The 19,645-nt window shown below is 60.6% G+C and overlaps 1 protein-coding gene across 2 annotated transcripts in view; it reads right to left on the bottom strand.

Moving 5' to 3' along the window:
• CNTN2 (contactin 2 (axonal)) overlaps positions 1–19,562 on the bottom strand; it is a 29,166-nt gene extending 9,604 nt beyond the window's left edge. The window contains exons 1-15 of one of the 2 annotated variants that reach the window (XM_012726836.1): positions 19,215–19,562; positions 11,907–12,017; positions 11,273–11,392; positions 6,846–6,990; positions 6,560–6,735; positions 6,276–6,371; positions 5,701–5,910; positions 5,379–5,478; positions 4,193–4,368; positions 3,721–3,857; positions 3,204–3,333; positions 1,618–1,768; positions 1,382–1,509; positions 910–1,085; positions 343–463 (exon numbers count right to left, since the gene is read on the bottom strand). In XM_012726836.1, the coding sequence (XP_012582290.1) occupies positions 343–463; positions 910–1,085; positions 1,382–1,509; positions 1,618–1,768; positions 3,204–3,333; positions 3,721–3,857; positions 4,193–4,368; positions 5,379–5,478; positions 5,701–5,910; positions 6,276–6,371; positions 6,560–6,735; positions 6,846–6,990; positions 11,273–11,342 (1,816 nt within the window). In that variant the 5' untranslated portion in view covers positions 11,343–11,392; positions 11,907–12,017; positions 19,215–19,562. The remainder of the gene's footprint in view (positions 1–342; positions 464–909; positions 1,086–1,381; positions 1,510–1,617; positions 1,769–3,203; positions 3,334–3,720; positions 3,858–4,192; positions 4,369–5,378; positions 5,479–5,700; positions 5,911–6,275; positions 6,372–6,559; positions 6,736–6,845; positions 6,991–11,272; positions 11,393–11,906; positions 12,018–19,214) is intronic. The other variant, XM_004685541.2, reaches the window with a different exon arrangement.
• Between the last annotated feature and the right edge of the window lie 83 nt (positions 19,563–19,645).

Raw genomic sequence — 19,645 nt, 5'->3', positions numbered from 1 at the left:
AGTGAATGGCTGTGAGGTAGGTGGACCGTGTCCAGGGCTGGAGTTGGGGGTGGGCCTGCTCTCATGGAGCTGTGTGTAGCTTTCCCAACATGGGCTGTTGACTGAAGATTTCTAGTTTTGGCCAAGGGCTCCAGTCAGAGGATATGTTAGGAGCGAACTTCTGAAATCTGGGTTTGGAGGGAGAATATTGTGTTCACTTAGGACCTCTGGGAACCGCGCCATAAGTTCAACCCAGGGGACTTGTGTCAGGAGCCCTCCCCGCAGCTTTCAAGGGGAGGCATGTCAGGGAGGGAGGGTCACCGTCAACCAGGGAGTAGGCGTGTGGGTGGGAAGCGCCGTCACCTCGAACCAGGACGGTGGCCTCCTTGGTTGCACTGTCCACCACCGTCTGGGCCACGCACGCGTATCTGCCTCCGTGGCGCAGCTGGGCGTTCAGGATGGTCAGGTCTCCCACGGTTTCCTTCTGCACGCAGAGGACAGGAAGGGGCAGGTCGGAGGGTGCCAGTGGGCCACGAGGCCAGAGGGGGCCCGAGGCCCTTCTGTTCCATACATGATCCTCTGGCCCTCAGTGTTGCTATCTGTTGAATGGGAGGGATCAGCTGCTCCCCACGAGTCTGTGCCAGGCCAGATAATCCAGGGGGACTGGACTGGGGGTGAGGAGAGCGGGAATGGCAGTGGGAGGCGAGTCTGGCCACGGGCCTGAATTCCCTCTCCTCATGCAGACTTGGGGTAGAATCGGGGGACCTGGCCCTCAATAGGAGGGTGGTTATGAATCCAAGAATGAACCTCCAGGCCTGGCCTTCCTGGGGGGGAGGGGGAGACCTGGGGGAGGTGTGGGTTAAGGACACCTTGGACCCCCAACCAGCCTGAGGGGAAGGAGGCGCCGGGGCTCTCCGGCCCAGGCCTTACCATACTGGACCTCCGGTAGTGGCCTCCTGGTTTATCAAAGTCGATGGGAAAGTCGTCCAGCGTCCAGATGAAGGTGAGGTCCATGGTGGGGTCGTGGGAGGCATGGCACTGCAGGGTCAGGTTGTCCCCCAGATTGATGTCGGCGCTCGAGGGGGCCAGCGTGATCTTGGTTGCATCTGCCAAGAGAAACAAGCCCCCCCCACCCCCGGTGGATGGGGAGAACATAGGCCCGGTGGGGAGAGGGGGTTTGTCTGCCCCCATAGAGAGAGAAGAGGCAGCATGGCTAGGGGCCATCTGACCTCTCAGGGGCCCCAGAAGGGTGGGCTGGAGGCAGGAGCGGATTCTAGGAGGTGGTAAGGGGGGGAGGGGGACCCCTGGGGTAACCTCAAGGCCATGCTAGGGATGTGGGAGCACAGGAGCCGAATGGCGAGGAGGAAGGGCACCCCCGACGGCTGGCCGAGCATATGCCCACCTCTCACGGACAGGACGCCCGTGCTGTTGGCCTTGCCCATGAAGTTCTCAGCAAAGCAGGTGTATTTGCCTTCGTCTGACCGACTGATGTTTCTTATGATCAGGGTGCCCTCTGGAGTCACTGTCACTCTACGGCAAGGACAGGATGGACGGTCAACCCCAGAGGGGATGGCGTTGCCCCTGGGGGGGGTGAACAGCGAGGAGACCCAGAGTTATGGGGGGGGGGAGGGGTTGCACCTGCTGCTGTTGACCAGAATCTCAGTGCCTTTGCTCCAGAGCACCACGGCCTTCGGCGCTGCCCGAGGGTGGCAGGGGATGGCGATCTCACCTCCACGGGCCGCGGGGATCAGACGCCTTACTGGACTCAGCCTGAAGTCGGGGGCCAGTGCTGGAAGAAAAACAGGGCCCCACATAGTCACAACAGTGCTCATTGTCTTTCACCAAGATGTTACTTGACTGGGGGGGTCTCTGCAGCCAGCCCACCAAGGGCCCCAGCAGCACACCGGGATCCAGCCCTTCGCCCCTCCTCAGTCTTCTGGTTTCTGCGATGGCTTCCTGCAGCCTCAGCCCCATCCAGCAGTCAGGAATGGCTTGCAAACCACACTCTGGGCCTCAGCATGAAACCCAGCTCCTCCCAAGGGCTCACAAATAAGCCCCCACCTCTCTGACCACTTCCCCTCTGCTGTCCCTCACTCCTGTGCTCCAGTCTCTTGGGCCATTTTTGTCCTTTGAGGCGACCAAGTTTTTTCCCACCTCAGAATCTTTGCACTTGCTGCAGGGCTAACTTAGAAATCCCCCAGGTCTTCACGTGATTAGCTCCAACCTCAGGTCTCATCCTGATGTCAACGTGACGTCCTTTCTGCCTCAGCCCCTTCCTCTGCTGGAATCTTTTTATTTTTTTTTAACAGTTTATTTTTACATCATTTTGTACATTTTTTTTTTCACCTCAATTGTAATCCCCGTGGGTTTCCCATCACCAAGTCACCCGTGTGCCATCACCATAGTCCCGTGCGCTTCCCTCCCCCCCCCCATTTTTGATCCCATTCCCCACTCTACCCCCACAGAATGTCTCTGGTCTATGGTTGTTCATTATTTTTGTTATTTTCCACCTGGTCCATTATACTCCTGCTATGAGTGAAACCATCCGGTATTTTTCTTTCTCTTTCTGGCTTATCTCACTAAGCGTGATCTTTTTATATTGCATTCCACTTTTGTAAGATACTTGAAGGCCAGCCTTCACCTTTCAGGTTATTCTTTAGGCTATCATGAATGAATATTGGTGGGTTGAATGAATATTCATATGAACAGATGCATGAGTCTTAGTGAAGCCTCTCTACAGCTTGAGGGGGTAGAGAGCAGTATCTCCATTTCACAGATGGGGAAACTGAGACTCCATGAGCCAAGCCACACAATTAAGACCAGCACCTTTATGAATGGGAGCAGACCGTGATTGTTCACATCTTATGATCCAAGACAGACACAGAACGATTAAGTAACTTGCCAAAGGTCACATAGCCGACAGGGCCGGGCTAGGCACAAAGCTAACTGGTTTGGTCTCCACGTCCACCTTTCCCCCTTATGATCAAGGTGCCCTCTGAGTCACGCACAGACACTGACTAGGCCCAGTGCAGGCAGGGAGCGAGCCAGAACCGTTTCAGGAACACTCAGCCTGGGGCCTCATCTTTCTTAAATACCCACATTCTACCCAGAAGCTGAGGACTGCTGGTGTGTGTGTGTGTGCGTGTGAGCATGTGTGTTAAGAAATGCTGCTCCCAGAACCGCAGTGTGTCCTGGGGTGTGTCCCCTGCCTCCGGGGGCTCTACCTTGCACGGCCAGCTCGGCGCTGGCATAGATGGTACCGTGCTTGTTCTCCGCCACACACTGGTACATGCCCGAGTCCTCCAGGCTCAGTTTGGAGAAGCGCAGGTCCCCAGCCAGCACCTCCACCCGGGTCTGCAAGAGGCGGTCCAGGTGGGCCAGGGCATCAGGCCATGGCAGCATGGGGTGGGCTGAGGGGGTGCTGTGGGGGCCTCCACTGACGAGGCTCATCTGTCCAGTCCTGGCCCGGGGTCGCCCGGGACCCCAGGGCTCTGAAATTGCCCCGGGGCCTCCCCCCCCCCCCTAGAGACTGCAGCATATTTGGGGTTGAGCGGTGTCCGGACCAGGCCTCTGAGCTTGCCCACCAGGACTGCTTGAGCAGTCTGATGGGATTCTGGGATGAAAGAAGCACCTAGAGCTCCCCCATAGTACCCTGATTTGTCCTAGGGGTTGCCAGCAGAGCAGGGGTGGTCTGGTGGTGAGGGAACCAGGTGACGTGGGGAGGAAGTCCAGGTCTCCTACCTGGGAGGCCAGAGGCTCCCCGTTCCGCAGCCAGCGCACGGTGGGCCGGGGCTTGCCGGCGGCCGCACAGCCCCAGCGCAGATTGGAACCGATGTCAGCCTCTGTGTCTGAGATTACCTTGAGCCACTCAGGCTGAGCTGTGGAGAGCAAAGGCGAGAAGGAATGTGGATGGGCCCAGGGCAGCTGCCGGCTGGTCAAAGGACCAGAGCTCTCGGGATGCAGTTCCTGACAAAACCCGCAGAGGGCGTCCTCATCATGGAGCGCAGCAGGATGAGCAGGCCCAGGAAAAGATGCCAACTCTCTGCAACTCGGACTGAAGTTCGAGCAGGCCACAGGGGTGGTTGTCCCCACACCCACCTAGCGCAATCTGGGGCAAGAAGGTTTCAGCAAGGGAGCTGCCCACTCCCTTCTGTGGCTGTCGGGGCCATGACCCGTTCGGGACAAGCAAGGGAAGAGGGTCCTGGCTCTGTACCCTGCACGATGATGCGCCCCTGGACGGTGTCCCGGCCCTTGGTGTTCTCGGCTTCACACTCATAGGTGCCCTCGTCCTCAAAGCTGACGCTGGGGATCTGCAGGGTGGGCTCGGCTGTGGCCCACTGCGGGGACAAGGAGCCGTCCACTTTGCGCCACTTGATCCTCGGGACCGGGCTGTCAGGGAAAACGCCGAGGGCGGGCTGAGCTGGGCAGGCTCCCCTGTGCCTGCAGCTCCCAGACCCGTGTGCCCCCCAGAGCAGGTGTGTGGACTGTAGGGGTGTCAGGGCCTGTGAAGCAGGAAGGGGAGAGACCTGCTCAGCACAGCAGATGAGGGGCAGAAGCAGCTCCCTCTCTCCTGCACCTGCACCAGCTGAGATGCCAATGCAGTTGGCGTTCTGTGTGATCTGTGCCCTGCAGCCGGGTCTCTCCCACCCCTGCCATGGCCACTCACCTCTTCTAGGGCCCCCTCCTCAGCAGTGGCCTGTGACCTGGGTCTTCAGGGCTGCCCTCCCTCTCCCCGAGGCTCTCAAAGGCGCCTCAGTTATTAGTAATCTGTGTGCAAAAATGAACTAAGGTGCCAACGAGTCTTCATAGGTACTTCTGTGCTTTTAATATGAATTTTCTGGATGCCCCATTACTCTCCACAATGCAGGTGGTATGCTGAGGAACCCCAGAAGACACTGAGGGTCTCTCTTCATTCTACAAACATTTATTGAGCACCTGCTGTTTGCCTAGCCCTGTTCCAATGGGCCCTTCATCTGGGAGAACAAAACTTCCGCTGTGATTGTTAGCACACAAATAACCCTTCTTTAGTGCCAGGCGCTTTCCAAGCACTAACCTGGGTAACCTCATAATAGCCCTCTCGAGTGCCCACTGTTACCAGCACGGCCATGCGTGTGTGTGGAGGGGAGGGCAGTGTGGAGATGCGTGGTGTCGGGCAGGCAGCTGGGTCTGGACTCCTGCCACTGCCCCCCTGTGTTTGCTGGACTGTCCCAGACTGCCGTGTGCTCTGCAGGACCCAGCGTGTGGCAGGAGGCTGGTATGTGCGATGCCACGCCCGGAGATGCCCTATGGCTGCTGTGAAGGGCTCCCAGGGAACGCGGGGCCGACCTGCCTGCTCCTCCCCGGGGTGCCCCACGCCGCAGGGGGATGCCAAGAGGCAGTGCCCCTCCTCTGCCACCTACTTCCCGAAGGCGAAGCACTCCAGGGTGACCTGCTGCCCCACCAGCGCGTAGGTCTCTGCTGGGAGCCGGGCCTTGATGTTGGGCGCGAAGAGCCTGGTGTCTGGAGAGGGGTTTGCAGATCAGATGCAAAGGGTGGAGGGCAGATGCTCCTGTGGCCAGGACTCTGAGCCCACAAGGCATGGACCCCCTGGGTCCTGGGGGCCCCGGGCCAAGGGGCTGAGACCGGGCCGCCAGAGGAGCCAGGGTCCACCCTGCGCCTGGTACCCGCCAGCCCCTGTTCCCATGGGTCCTCTCACCCCTCCGCCCCAGCCGCGACCCTGACCCTCAGCAGCTAAGTTGAGCTGCGCGAACTTGCTGAAGACGCTCTTGGTGGAGAAGTCCATGTGGCTGGTGGCCAGGCAGGAGTAGTTGCCCAGGTCCGAGGCGTTGGTTCGGGCAATGTATAGGTTGCCCGTGGTCTGAGACACGAAGTGGCGGCCGTCGGTGGGGATGAAGTTGGGGAACTCGTTGAGGAGCCAGCGGTAGGACAAGCCTAGGACACCAGGGTTGCGCTACATTCAGGCGATTCCGGTGGGGCCCCCAAATGCGGCGGGGTGTGCCCACCTTGTCCTGAGGGCCCTCGCCTCTGCACGGGGTCAGAGGGGAGATCCTGAGGGAAGCTGCGGCTTTATTCCTGCCCTGGCGACCGCCTTCTCTGGCAAAGCAGCCCCCGCCACGGCGGGCCTCCCGTCTGAAGGGAGGCAGGTGCAGAGCTAGAGTGGTGGACCCACAATGCAAACGCAGAATCTGCCAGCGTTGGGGGCCCTGGAGGCCGGCTTCCCCGTGACGCGCGGCCTCTCATTCCACCCCTTCTAGACACCCTGCCTGTGTCTAATGAGGCCCGGGGTCTCCACTCACCTGGGTAGTGGGCGGGTGGGTTACAGGGCAACATCACCCCCCAACCTTCGTGGGTTTTCACTGGGTCTCGCTCCTCCTTGGAGAATTCCTGCAGAACTGGGGGTGCAGACCAGGCCCTCAGACTTGGACCCCTGAACCTGGCACCTGCCTCCCCCAACTCAGCCTCCTTGAGAAAGAAGCCTCTGGGTTGCCTCACGTCACACGAGGCCAGCACACTCTGCTCCAGGGCCCCCCTAGGACACCCCCCACGGCTCTCCCCCACACTTGGCAGCCCCTGGTCTCACAGCCGAAGCGGAGGACAGCTTCCCTGCTGACGACGGTGCCCACGGGGTTGGAGGCCAGGCACTGGTAGACGCCGGCGTCCTGGGCCTTGGTGGGGTTCATGATGACCAGGTTGCCCCCCACCAGCTGGTGGCGAGAACCCGGCTCCAGGTTCATCTCGGTGCCATTCATCTTCCACCTGCCGGGGGGGGGTGTTGGGGGGAGAGGGGCACTCGCCTGAGTCCGGCCCGGTGGCAGGGCCTGACGGCACGGGGCCATCTGGGGTCCCCACCCTGGGGTCTTTCTTACCTGTAGGTGGCGGGAGGACTGGCTCGTGCCCGGCATGCCAGCGTCACCTTCTCCTCAGTGGACTCCTCTGGGAACAGCAGGCTGAGGGGCTGGTCTTCAAAGACAGGCCCAAAGGTGGCCGGGGCACCCCAGGCGGAGCTCTGAGCTACAGTGGGGACAGCAGCAGAGGGCTCAGGGCCAGGGGCCCGCTGCAGCCTGGTGCTGTCCTGCAGGACATTTCCTGCCTTGTCCAGGGGTGGCCACTAGCCAGGGCTGTGGGATGTGACTGAGGAACCGCATTTTAAATTCCATTTCATTTTAATTAATTATAATTTGAATTGAATTGAAGGTCCAGCTAGTCACGTTGGTTCAGTCCGTGCCCCCCACACTCAGGCACCAAGGCCTGCTCTGTGCCTGGCCTGGGGAGAGTCTGTGTGGTAACAACGAGGAAGCCAGCGGCTTCTGCTGGAGGAGTTTGCGGTCCAGAGAGGGAGCTGGACGACAGCACAGGGGCAGGAGCCATAGTGACGGCTCACGCCCCAGGCTCCAGGCACAGGGCCTCAGGTGGAAGCCTCGAGCCTTGCCTGGGCGCCCTGAGCTGCTCTCTCTGTGGGTCTGAAGTGCGCTTGGGAAGATGCACCAGGCCACTAACCCTGAGTGTGGAGTGTCTCAGAGCCCAGGGCCCTGTCTGGCCTGCATGCCCAACAGAAGAGCCTCTTACAAAAATGGGGGGACCCTGGACTCATCCCTGAGGCCACAGGAGGAGGCCCGGGCAGGGTGTATACCCAGCAGGAAGGTGCCAGACCCAGTGTGGGGTGGTGTGGGGGTGGGGGAAGAAGGCCTTATGATGGGTGGATGTGGGTAGCTGTGGGAGCATTTTCATAAAATGCCAGGGTGACAGCAGACAGGCCGGTCCAGGCCGCTCCTGAATTTGCTGAGCAGATGGATCACACACAGGTGAGTGGTGTCTTCCTGCTCGCCCTCCACCTTTTCCTGCCCATTGTCTGGCCTCCGGGAGCAGGGCACAGGGGCAGCTTCACACCTGCCCTCTGCCGCGGGCGGGCTCCCCTGCTCATTTGACTCGCCTTTGTGGCAGGAGCCAGACCACCCTAATTGGTTCCCAGACCTCCATGCAGCTGATTTCAGGCCCTCTTGGCTGGTCATTGTACGGGGGTGGACCCATTAACCAATTAGTGCCTCCTCTCCCAGCACAACCAGCTGTCGGGCCTATTCCAGGGATGGGAGGTGGCCCCCCGGTCACAGCTGAGGCCCAGCCTGGGGCCCCTGGGAGCGAGAACAGCTATTAAGCAGCTCTCAGAATGAGGAACGAGCAGGGCTCTCAGCAATGGCACCCTCTGCCCTCCCACCCCTCCCGCCAGCATCCCTCACTGCCGCCCCAGGCCTTGGAGACCCTGTGGGCATCATCTCGGCTGGGGCGCCCGGTTTAATCCCAAGTTAATGATGGTGATGGAGGGTAGGGACCCCTGCCCCAGCTGGGACTCCGGGAGGCGGGGCAGAGGAGGGGCTGAGGAAGCAGCCAGGCTCCTGGGAGTACCTTGCAAAATAGCAGCTTCCAGTAAATCTGTCTGGATGGGGGTGGGGGGCGAATGGCCTCAGGACACTGACGCTCCAGACTGGCCTCTCTGAGGACGCTTTCGCCTCTGCGTGCAATGTGCAGTGTTCGCTCGCCTCACTCAGTCTCCACACTGGTCCTCCTCCAGCGAATGGCCACACAACACACACACACACACACACACACACACACACACACACACACACACACACACACACACACACACACACACACACACACACACACACACACACACTGGTGCCTTGCCAACACTACCCCAGGGATCAGAGATACACATATGCACAGACGAACTTACACACCTCAGGGCATCCATAATAATAAAGGACAGGTCTGCTTTCCCGTGTCAGATCTCAGTCCCTGCCATGCTTGGTAACACAGATACTACTGTGGAAACTGAGGCTCAAGAAAGTTAAAATCACTGCCCCAATTTGCAGCACAAGGAGGAGCAGATCTAGGGACTTGGGCTTTCCCCGCCTCATCCCATCACCAGAGGCTTTGGCAGTGTCTAGGATTCTTGGCCTCAGTTTCCCACCAGAACCAGCAATGGCCTTACCCCATCCCTGCACCACTGAGTTGGAATTTCTGGGAATGAGGCTCTGGAATCTGGCAGCTGGGTAGAGCCGCGGACTGTGCTATAGACCTTCTCTACACTTGCATCACCCCCAAATGTAGCACCCCATCATGTAGCCACTCATCTCTGCACACTTTCTGACATCTGCAGGCTCACCCTCACAGCTCCCCCAAACTACACACATATAACCCATGCACCACACACACTACACCATGTACACACACACACCACACACAATGCACACACACATAACACATAACAGTCACCACACACACCACACACACCACACACACCACACCGTGTACATACACACACCGCACACACACATACCACACACATACACATATAACCCACGCACCCCCCACACACACCATTTACACGCACACACCACGTACACATACATACACACACACCATGCACCGCACACACACCACACAACACACACACACCATGCACCACACATACCACACGCCATACCATGTACATACATACATCATGCATGCACACACCCACACACACATACATATCCCCTCCTTGTTTCCTGGCCCTGCAGCTTTTCCAGTTCTCTCCTGGCTCCCGTCCTGGCCAACACAGGCCCTGCCAGCCTGCAGAGGGGTGGAGGGGCGGGCATGGGCGGGCTCTCAGTGGCCTTCCCCTCTGCCGTGCTCCTGGGACAAGGTGGCAGAAAAACCTCGCATGAGGCCCCTTCATGGGGGGTGGGTGCAGCGGTGGGTGGGTTCACTCCTCCTGGGGTGTGTGATGGGCCCAGGAGCGTGGAGAGACTTTGTCTGCTCCAGGACGTGACAACCAGGTCCGCTCTCCCTCGGCCTCCCTGCACCTGGTCTCAGGAAAATGCCAGCTGCCATGCCTCGGCCTCCGGCGACAGGTCCCCTTCCTTGAGGACTGGGGAGGATGAGGAGCCCCAGCATTCTCCACAGCTCCTGTGGGGCTGTCTCCGGCTCTGTGCAGCCTGGGGCCCCCAGCCCAGGGCTCCTCCGGGCCGGGGCCCAGGCACGGGTAGATAGCTGTGTCAGCCCTACCTCCCAGCAGCCTCGCAGACCCGGGACAGGCTTGGGAGGCAGTCAGGACATAATGGGGGCAGCTGAAATGTGCCAGTGGGGTCCTCCCCTGCTCCCCTGGAGAGATAAGACCTAAGAGGTGGCTCCGGCCTTGCAGGGCTGGGGCAGGAGGCTGACTCCTGGAGGCCTGAACTCCGGGGAGCAAGGGTCCCTCCCATGGAGATCTTGAGAGAAAAAGGACACATCTATCGGTCGGGCTAGGGGTGAGGGCAGAGAGGCCCCACCGGGGGAGGGGTGCGGGGCAGCCGGCCCCTCGAGCAGTAGCAGGTGCTGGAGACCTCGCCAGCCCTCTGACAGGTTCGGTCTCTGCAACCTGCTGCCCGGTGCACTCCAGACGCTGGCCACTTGGCCTCTTGGCTGGCACTGACCTCCATGCCCACCTCGTCTCCTCTCTCCTCAATCCCGTTCTGTCTCTCAGTGTGTCTGCTGCCAGCACAGCGTCGCCCCAGGAGCCCTCCCAGAATGCTGTGCTATTTGACCCTGTCTCCTGCTGTCAGGGCTCTGTAGCAGGCACGTCCGGGCGCTCAGCCATGGTGACAGAGCCTGGATAGCCTGTGTGCCCAGAGTGGCGCCAGCCCCTGAAATGTGACTAGCACCATGGAAGAACCAGGTTTCCAATTCAATTTCATCTTGGTTTCCATGGTCGCAGGTGGCTGTGCGCGACACGGGGACAGTGTAGCCAGCGAGGCTCCTCTGGGGAGGTCTGGCTGTGCCGCGATCTTGCTGCATGGCCCGGGCAAGGTGCTCACTCTCGTGGGTCATTCTTTCATCTCTACTGTGGCAGGCAAGTCTGTTCTGCCCTCTTCACCTCGGGGGGCAGGTAAGGGTCTCCAGTGGGAACGCTGTATCTGGAGGTGGTCTCAGAAACCGAGACCCCAGGCCCTGTGGCACTGAAGCAACATACAGCCACGCAGGTGCCAGGACATAGGACCACCCCTGACCAGCACCATGGCCCAGCACCCCGACCCAGCACCCCAGCCCAGCACCATGGCCCAGCACCCCAGCCCAACTTCCCGGCCCAGCAACATGGCCCAGCACCATGGCCCGGCACCCCGGCCCAGCACCATGGCCCAGCCCCCAGCCCTGCACCCTGGCCCAGCACCCTGGCCCAGCACCCTGGCCCAGCACCCCAGCCCAGCACCATGGCCCAGCCCCCCGCCCTGCACCCCTGCCAGCATCACCCCTGCACAGACCCCCCTCTTACCTGGCGAGGAGACCAGCACCACTGTGACCACCAGCAGCAGGTGAGACTTCCTCCCGGTGGGGGACCCCATGGCAGGCTCAGCGCTGGCGGTGGGGCTCACAGAAGGGGAGACTCAAGGACCTGGGGAGGCAGCAGGGAGGACTCCTAGTCCCGCACCCTCCCAGCGCAGGCACATCTGGGGCTGTTGCTCTTCCCCCACCTGGGCAGAGTCACTCCAGCGCTCAGCCCCCCCTCCACCGGGCCCCTGGGGATGAGACTCCACTATTACCAAGGAGTCCTTCCAGGCTGAGCCTCAAGCAGCCCCCGGGGAGTCTGGCTCTTCCCTGTGCCGCCCCCCCCACCTGCCCTGCAGCCGGCAGGTGCTGCTCAGAGGAAGTGAAGCCGCAGCTAATTGGGAGGCAAGAATCCACCTGCCCACCGAGCCGTAATGACTCCTAAAGCGGGGTCTGGGGGACAACTGACTGTGCTCAGGGAAATTGCATGTCTTCCTCTAAAAGTGGGGCCCTTTCCCCCCGCTCCTTCCCAACGCGGTCTGGGTGGGGGTGATCGGGCCTCTGGCAGTTGCATTAAGTGTCTCAGGCCAGCCTTGCTTTGCTAGGGACAGGATGTCCCTGAGACCCCCAGACCCTCTCACCTGGGCCCCCACCCGCATAGGGCTGCACTGGCGGTGCTCCCCAATCAGAGGGGCTGAGGGCCCAGACAGGCCTCTGGGTGAGAGTTCAGCTGCCCCAGAGCTGCCTCCCTCCTGCATGGAGAAGGGAGAGAGACCCGGTTAAGTCACAGCCCCCCTCTCAGCCTGGGGCGTGGGCCTCATCCTGGGAGGACGGGCAGCACCAGTGTCCATCTGCTCCCCAACCCGGTGGACTCAAGTTCTGGGGAAACACGGACTCTCAGGGGCCCGCTTCAGTTATCTGGGTGAGCCTGGGTCCTGAAGCTGCCGTGGGGAGCTGGCCAGTCCGGCTCCCATGGGCTTCCTCGGCCCTGCCTGCTTGCAGAAATCTAAGAGGAGAGGGTGAGGGTCTGCCTGGCGGGGGCACTGCCACCATCAGGCAGCAGAGCCCCGGCCACTGTGCCCCCTCCCCCCCCCCCCAGTAAAGCAGGTGCTCTCTCAGGTCCCCTCTAGCTCTGGGACAGTGAGACTCCCAGGGGGTGGGTGTCGGGGGTGCTCCCCCCTGGTTGTGGGGTGGCAGAGAAGGCAGCTGCAGACCGGCCTCTGTCCCAGGTTTGGGCAGCATTGAAGACGAACCCAAAGCGGGGTTCTCCCTCTGTTCTCTGGGCAAGAAGTCTCCCAAGCCCTTTCAAACCTCAACATTTAATCGCCCTATAACCTTGTCCCCTTCAACAGCCAGGGCTACCACAAGGGACTGGAGGGAGGGAGCACAGCGACCCCAGGGCCTGTGAGGGAGGAAGTGGACTGAGGAGCTGAGCAGATGGTGCTCCTTCCCGCCAGCTCAGCCTCATATCTGTTTCCCTTTATCAGGAAGGGGGTTCAGGGTCACCTCTCCTCAAATGCCCAATTCTCCCTGTGCCTGGCACTTCAGTTCCCGCACACACCCAGGAACCGGGCAGGCACTCCGAGCCTCTCCAGCGTCCCCCAGCACACCCATCTCTGTGCCTGTGCTCACGCCACACCTGCTTGCTGCACGCAGCCTGCAGGCCCTGCTCACGCCCCAGACGCCCCATGCAATCAGGACACCCCCCATGCAGCCTTGGTCTTGGCTGCCCTCAAGTTCCTGCCTGCACTAGGAAATTGTGGGGTCCCTGTAGGGGACTGAGTCTCTTCACTGTAATACCACCCACACCTGGCAGCGTGCCTGCTACCTAGTGGGCGTTACCTGCAGGGCAGATGACTGAGAGCGGTTGTGAGGAAGCGCTTCCAGGAGCCAGCGGACACACGCAGCTGCCACTTACACGCCACTCACAGAATGGAGCTCCGTACACAGCGGACGAGGCCGACCAGTCTCCAGGGACCCCCGAAGGCCATCCCAAGGCAAAGTCAGGGACATGTGCACACATACACACACGCACACGCACGCACACACGCTGTAGACACGCACACACATGTGTGCACACACTCAAATAGACACACAAACTCTCACGGCTGCTCACTCCCTGTTTCGCACGCCGTCACCCTCATCTTGCAGCTCGGACATTCTCACAGTCATCTTACACACACCCTCGCACACGCTCCTCTCCCCACTCCCTCCCTCCCGCGCACACACCCAGGTTTCTAGGGCCGGCAGCTGCCTGCATTGGAGGATCTAGAAGCCAACTCTGGTGCCTTGGAGGAGGGAGCCGACCTCTTGGTGGGGAGATCGAGGCACAGGAGTTGGTGACAGCAGCTTCGTCTTTGGAGGGTTTTATGAGTTTGGGCAAGTTCTGACCTTGGAGAAGAATCAGGCTTCTCTTCTGCAAAGTGGGGGCATGACACTGGATTGAGAGGTGTTCTGAGGGTACATGGGTGATGGACAGCCCTGCAGGAAGGGGTGAGGAGCCAATGGACAGCTCTGCAGGGGAGCCCTAGGGCCCTGGAGGGGTGAGGGACCAGGGAAGGACGGGGCTCCAGACCCTCCCGGGTCAGGGCACCCTGTTATGGCTATTTCATCTACTGGGTTTTCTTATTAGCTTCCTGCTAAAAAGAGTCTGTAGTCCAGCGTCCATCATGGAGGGGGAAGGAGCTTGACAACCTTTGCTCCGGCCCATTGTCTGCCTGCCGGTCTGGGGGCCCAGTGGGGGCTCGGGGCACCTGTCCCGTGCAAACACACGATGACTCGGGAGCTGGGACCTAGGCCGGCGCGTGGGGCATGAGTCTGGCTGCCCCTCCACACTGCGGGGAGAGCAGGTGTGTGTGTGTGTGTGTCCCTCACTGGCGGGGAGCCCCAGGACCCAGCCCTGCCTTATTGTGACCCAGAGACACACACCCTGGATCACTGCCCCACGGCTCAGCGGTCAGAGTGACCTGTTCTGTCACCACAGACACTTACCACAGCTCATGGAAGACTCAGCCCTGCCGTGGCCCTAAATCAGTTTAAGTCAGACTTTGTTCACCTTTGGGCCGGAGGACCCTGGGCACCCCCCTGGGGACCAAGACCAGGCCGGGGGTGGGGCTGGGACTAGGGAGCACCTAGATGGTACTTGGGGAGCACTGCAGACCCAGCTTCCTGGAGCTCCATTGTGTGCCTAGGCTCCATTGTGTGCCCACGGAGTGTGGGTCCCTGAAGACCGTCTTCCATCTTGCCCTATGTTCATTTGCATGCCAATATTTATTAACCACATGCCAAGCGTGGCAGAGACAGCGAGAAAAGCCCTGCCTTTGTGGTGCCCCTGGCAGACGAAGCAGCACAGTGCATGGGCTGGCCAGCCCCCACACTACGCCCTAGGACACGTTCTAGAACGCCCAGGGTGGAGGAGGCCTTTATGTCGGGAGCAAGGCTAGAGTGGAGCTTGCCAGGCCCAGCACTGGCCCTGTGAGCTCTGAGCCAGCCAACTTGGCCCAGGCCAGCTGCCCTGATGCAGGGGTGTGGGCACAGGCTGGCACAGGCGGGCACAGGCTGTCGCCACTGTGGGGTTGATGCTGGGAGGCACCAGCACATAGGGAGTGGGGCAACTTGGGGTTCAGGGGCACCAGGGGGAGCTGGCTTTATGCTGAGCTTGGGAAACAAAGGGCTGGGAGACAGCCGGGGGACAGATGGCTGAAAGCTGGACCCCAGCACACGACAGGGGTTGCCGGACTGAGGACATCTGCGCAGAGCCAGTCAGAAAATGATACATTCCCCACAAATGCTACCACCTGGGATCCCCAGCTCCTGGCCCTGACTCTGTCCCTCTGGGCCCCCGGACAATGGAGAGTTGGGCATGGAGGGATTTAGCAACTGTCAGATGGCTGTCCCTCTTGGGGACTGAGGCCGGGCAGGACCCCCTGAGGGACAGTCCTGCAAGCCCACTGCAAGCAGCAGTCCAGCTATCCAGCTGCAGATTTACTACCTAGCGAAACCCTCAGAAACGGAGCAGTGGGACCTCATTATGCTCATCAGTTAACCCGCCGGAGCCTCAACCTCCCTTCTGCAAAATAGGGGCAGCTGCTAGGCTACTTCTCCTGTCACTGGACTCTTGCGAGGCGGCACCCTCCTGGCTCATGGCAGGCGCCTGGGAAAGACCCCATGTCAGCACTGAGGGCGTCTCTATGGCACGCACTCGAGGTGGCCCACTTCCCGGGGCTGTACACACGTGTGTTGGGGGCATCACAGTCTCCCAGGGCGGGCTCTTCCTCCTACCTAAGCCTGCAGCATGGCAGGCCCAAGCAAGCACCAACTGTGGCCACCCAGATGCAGGCTCCAGGGCGCAGAGATACAGAAGAGCCTCTGCCTTGCAGGGGGTGGGGTGAGGAGGGGCTGGGTTCTCCCCAAGCAGCCCCACCTCCCCACTGGGAAGTCTAAGACTGGGGGTAGGAGAGGGGGGAAGGGAGGCCCTCAGCCTTTAAAAAAGGAATCACCACCTGGAACAGGATCACTGTGCTCCTGGAAAGTCTGGACCCTCCCACACCCCTCTGGGGGTCAGGGGCCATTGGGGGTCTCGTGGGGCCCTTGCCAGTGGGGTAGAGGGGTACTGGTGTCCTGAGCTGGAGAAGGGCGGGGCAGATTTGGGTGGAAACGCCTCAGTTCCCGGTGGGGGCGCTGGGCCTGGGTGGAGTCAGGGCACCTGGCAGCTGGCTCTCCCCTGTCCTCTCTGCATGCCCCTCAGTTTGTCTGCGGCTCTTTGTATTTGCAGCTGGGGCCCAGGCCGTAGCAGCACCAGCACTCCCCCATCGTCAAAGGGGGGCCGGGGGCCCCAGGCTCAGGGATTTGCCTTGGGGGCAGCTGGCCCTAGATCTGCAGTGAGGGGTTTGCTCCCTGGAGACCCCCTGCTGGCGGAACTGGACAGAGGGGCCTTCAGTCCTCTCCAGAGGAGCTGGGATAAAAGGCAGCTGAATCCAGACCCTAAGTTTTCTGCTTCCTGCCTTGCTCCGTGGGTGGCTCCGGCTAGGGTAGGGGAGTCCCCCTCAGAGCGCCAGGAACGGGGTAATTGTTCCAGCTGGGTTCTGAAGAGCCAAATCAGGAAGAAATCAGCACAGCAATTTTTCATGCCCCCTCTTCTCCGCGAGAGCTCCCCCATGCCCGGTAAAGTCCTAGGGGCTGATTCAGAGCCAGGCCTGGGGGTGGGCTTGAACCTGCTCCCCTCGGGCTAGACCGCTCTGGGGCTCAGATGAGCTGCACTGGGCGCTCAGGACTCCAGACACCCAGCAGATGTGAACCAGCGGAGACAGAGGCTTGTCCTGGGGTGTGGGGTGGGGCTCAATAGCCCAGAAGGTCCCTAAGGTGCACTCTGGCCTGGAGTGTCCTGGGACGCTGCCATTTTTAGGGTGAGACCATCACACTCCTTTGCTTTTGTTTGTGTCCTCTTTGGGACACAAAGGCAGAAATGGAGTTTCATTTTATAAGAGAGAATTCACTCTAACAGGGGTAGATCCTTCACCCCGGGGCGCCCTAGATTAGGGTGGCCTGTCATTATCCTGCAGGGGTAATGAAAAGGGGCCTGGTCTTCTTACTGGCTTCTGAGTCACCTCACCTGTTACCTTTGGGAGAGGATGACCTGGCGCTGAGAAAAACACCTGGGGGCCCAGCGCACTCCTGCTTCCAGGCCTCATTGCCCCTAGCTTAGGACCCCAGCTCTCCTGACCCTCTGGGGGTCCTCACCACTCACGCAGGCCAAGTTAAATTCCTTCTTAGCTCTGGTTCTTCTGCATCGGGTTCTGCCCTAGGAATCCCCCCAGCCTACAAATACCACTCCACTGGGCTTAGAGGTTGCCTTTGAGATAACACTTTCTAGCAAACATTTGGCTTGAGGATATTTGCTGTGTGGAGACACCTCCTCCAAACTGCGGCCAGGCACCAGGGCCTCAGAGCTGAAGCAGGGACCTGGGAGCGCCCCCCCCCCCCACAGGCTCACTCCCAGGAGCCAGTTTGGAGGGAGGCAATATGTGCAACCACCCCCCTAAACCCAGCTCCTCCGAGGCCACCCCTCCTGTGTCTCTATTTGGACCAACTAGCAGAGAAGGTGCTGGGATTGAATTGCATAAGGAGTGAAATCTGGCAGGGGGATGGTGTGGGGGTGGGAAGGGCTGAAGTCTGAAGTCGCAGCCCTTGGGCCCGGCTGGGAGTGCCCTGGGATGGGAGTGTAGGGGTGAACTGGGGAGCCTCTTCCGCCCTCCCCCTCACAGTGAGCACAGGGTATCAGTGCATCTGGGGTGACTTGGATGTCAGGGCTCAGGATCCCCATCTCATCCATCTCCCTGTTGCTGGCTGAGCACTCCTGAGAGATTCTCTGGGAAATTAGGGAGAACTCTGACCTTGTGGGAAAAGTGGAGCCTGAATGATTCTGCAGCCTGGCTAGAAAGGAGTTAACAGAGGAGCCTGGGAGTGCCTGCAGCTTCTGTAAGGACAGAACTTCCCCCTAGACCTGGAGTCCCTGCCCCCCAAACCTGGAGCTCAGGGGACCCTGGTCACCCCAACCTCTCTCACAGGTAGCCCATCTTTTACTTAACCCTTGATCTGGTCCTCTCAGTGGACTGGAGGTGGAGAGCCAGAGGCTGGTGGATTGAGGGGCCCTCTGGCTAGCAGAATGGGAGGGGACCCTGACACTCTGCTCAGAATGAGGTCAGATCCCCACTGAACTGGGCTGTCCCTCCCCGCCCCCCCTCAGAGCAGGGAGTTGGGGGGCCTTGGAAGGATCAGGCTGAAAGGAGGTAGGTTCTGACCATGACAAGCTGGACTGGAGGGGGAGAAAGTTAGGGGCAGGACCCTTGGGGCTGGTAGGCCACCCTTCTCAGGCACACCCCACCCCCCAAGCTGATCTGTCTGGATTCCCAAACCCCATAGCAACTTTGATTGGCAGCTTTTCCTACGGGGACACAGAAGTCCCTCACCTCCTGGGCCTGCAACTGTGGGGCCCCAGTCTGTCCCCCAGTAGTACTGGGGCTCCCCTTGAGCAGGCCTGTCTCACTGTACCTCCTTCTTGATTCTCAGACCTCCAGCTCCTCCTGGAGAAAATGATAGGCTTCAGCCTGTCACGGACTGGGCTGGCGTCCCACCTCTGACCCTTGCTGGAGGCCCTGGCACTGGGGGGTGGGGGGGAGGAGCAGAGCCCTCTAGGCTTAGATCTTGGCCTGGAAGCCCCCTGCCAGCCCTAGCGTGTCCTTGCTGGAAAGACAAACTTCCAGCAAACCTTCCCCTCCTTCCCACCGGTGAGGGGGAGGAGGGATCTGAGCAGATAAGGTAGAGGAGAAGGGAAGGGAAGAAGAGGAATTTTGGCCCTGGTGGTCCAGCTGCTTTTTCTTTGGGATATGCTTGCCTCAGCTTCTCCTGAAGTCCCTGCTCCTGCACAGCTCATTGTCCAAACTTGCACACCTTCTTCTCTCCCACAGCTGCCCCCTCTGTCAAACTGAAGCAGACTTTGCAAACAGGTCACCTGCAGAGCAGACCCAGGCACACTCAGATCTGGGCCATCCCAGGACCTCTGGGGCCAGGCTAGGGTCTGGGACCTGGCCTCACAGACTGGCTAGCTCTGTTCTGGGGGGCCAGGGCAGGCCCTGTGGCCAGCCTTTTCTCCAGGCAGTTGTTAGTGCCTGTGGGAGCCTGGCTCAAATTCCTGGACACTCTGCTGGGTCCAAGTTGCTAAGCAGGCTTGGCCTGCAGGGCCCTGCAAGATGCCACCCGCGTAAACAGGGTAGGGGGCATAGGGGGCACCTTTGGTGAGGCCACTGTGGGGCTGAGGTGAGAAGTCAGACTGGCCCCAGCATCGGTTCAGTTCCACCCCGCCCCAGCCAAGGTGCATGGCAGCCTCGGAGCCCTGGGTAAGGCGCTGGGCAGCCCCCGGCTGGAGGAGATCAAAAACGGTTGGCACCTACCTGAGGTGAAAGAAGGGTGTTGGCTGGGGCAGGTGGACGATGCTGCGGAGGGGGTGGGGGGAGCCAGGCCGGCAGCAGCCCCGGCGCCCACTCTGCTCTCTCTCCTCCCGCTGTCTCAGCCGCTAGCGGCTGTCCTGGCGGCGGCGGCGCGGCGGCGGCGGTGACGGCGGCGTTTGAGGGCGCGTGTGTGTGCGCGCCCGGAGCCACTGCAGCATCTCTGCATCAAGATGTGCTCCTCCCTCTCCCAGGCTCCTCTCACTGGCTGGCTCCAGTCCTCAGCCGACGCTCCGCTCGGGCCCTGGAGACGGCTTCCTTCTGCACCCCTCCCGCCCCCTTCCGTCCCCACCCTGCCGGCTTTACCTCATTTGCTGTCATTTAAAGACCAGGGAGGGAGCCCGGCGCCAAGCCCTCCACAATGCAGGCCCCCCCCC

This window comes from Condylura cristata, unplaced genomic scaffold (genome assembly GCF_000260355.1).
Source record: "Condylura cristata isolate star-nosed mole 26May11 unplaced genomic scaffold, ConCri1.0 scaffold00018, whole genome shotgun sequence".
Taxonomy (NCBI): Eukaryota; Metazoa; Chordata; class Mammalia; order Eulipotyphla; family Talpidae; genus Condylura; species Condylura cristata.
This window is presented reverse-complemented; position numbering and strand designations above follow the sequence as displayed.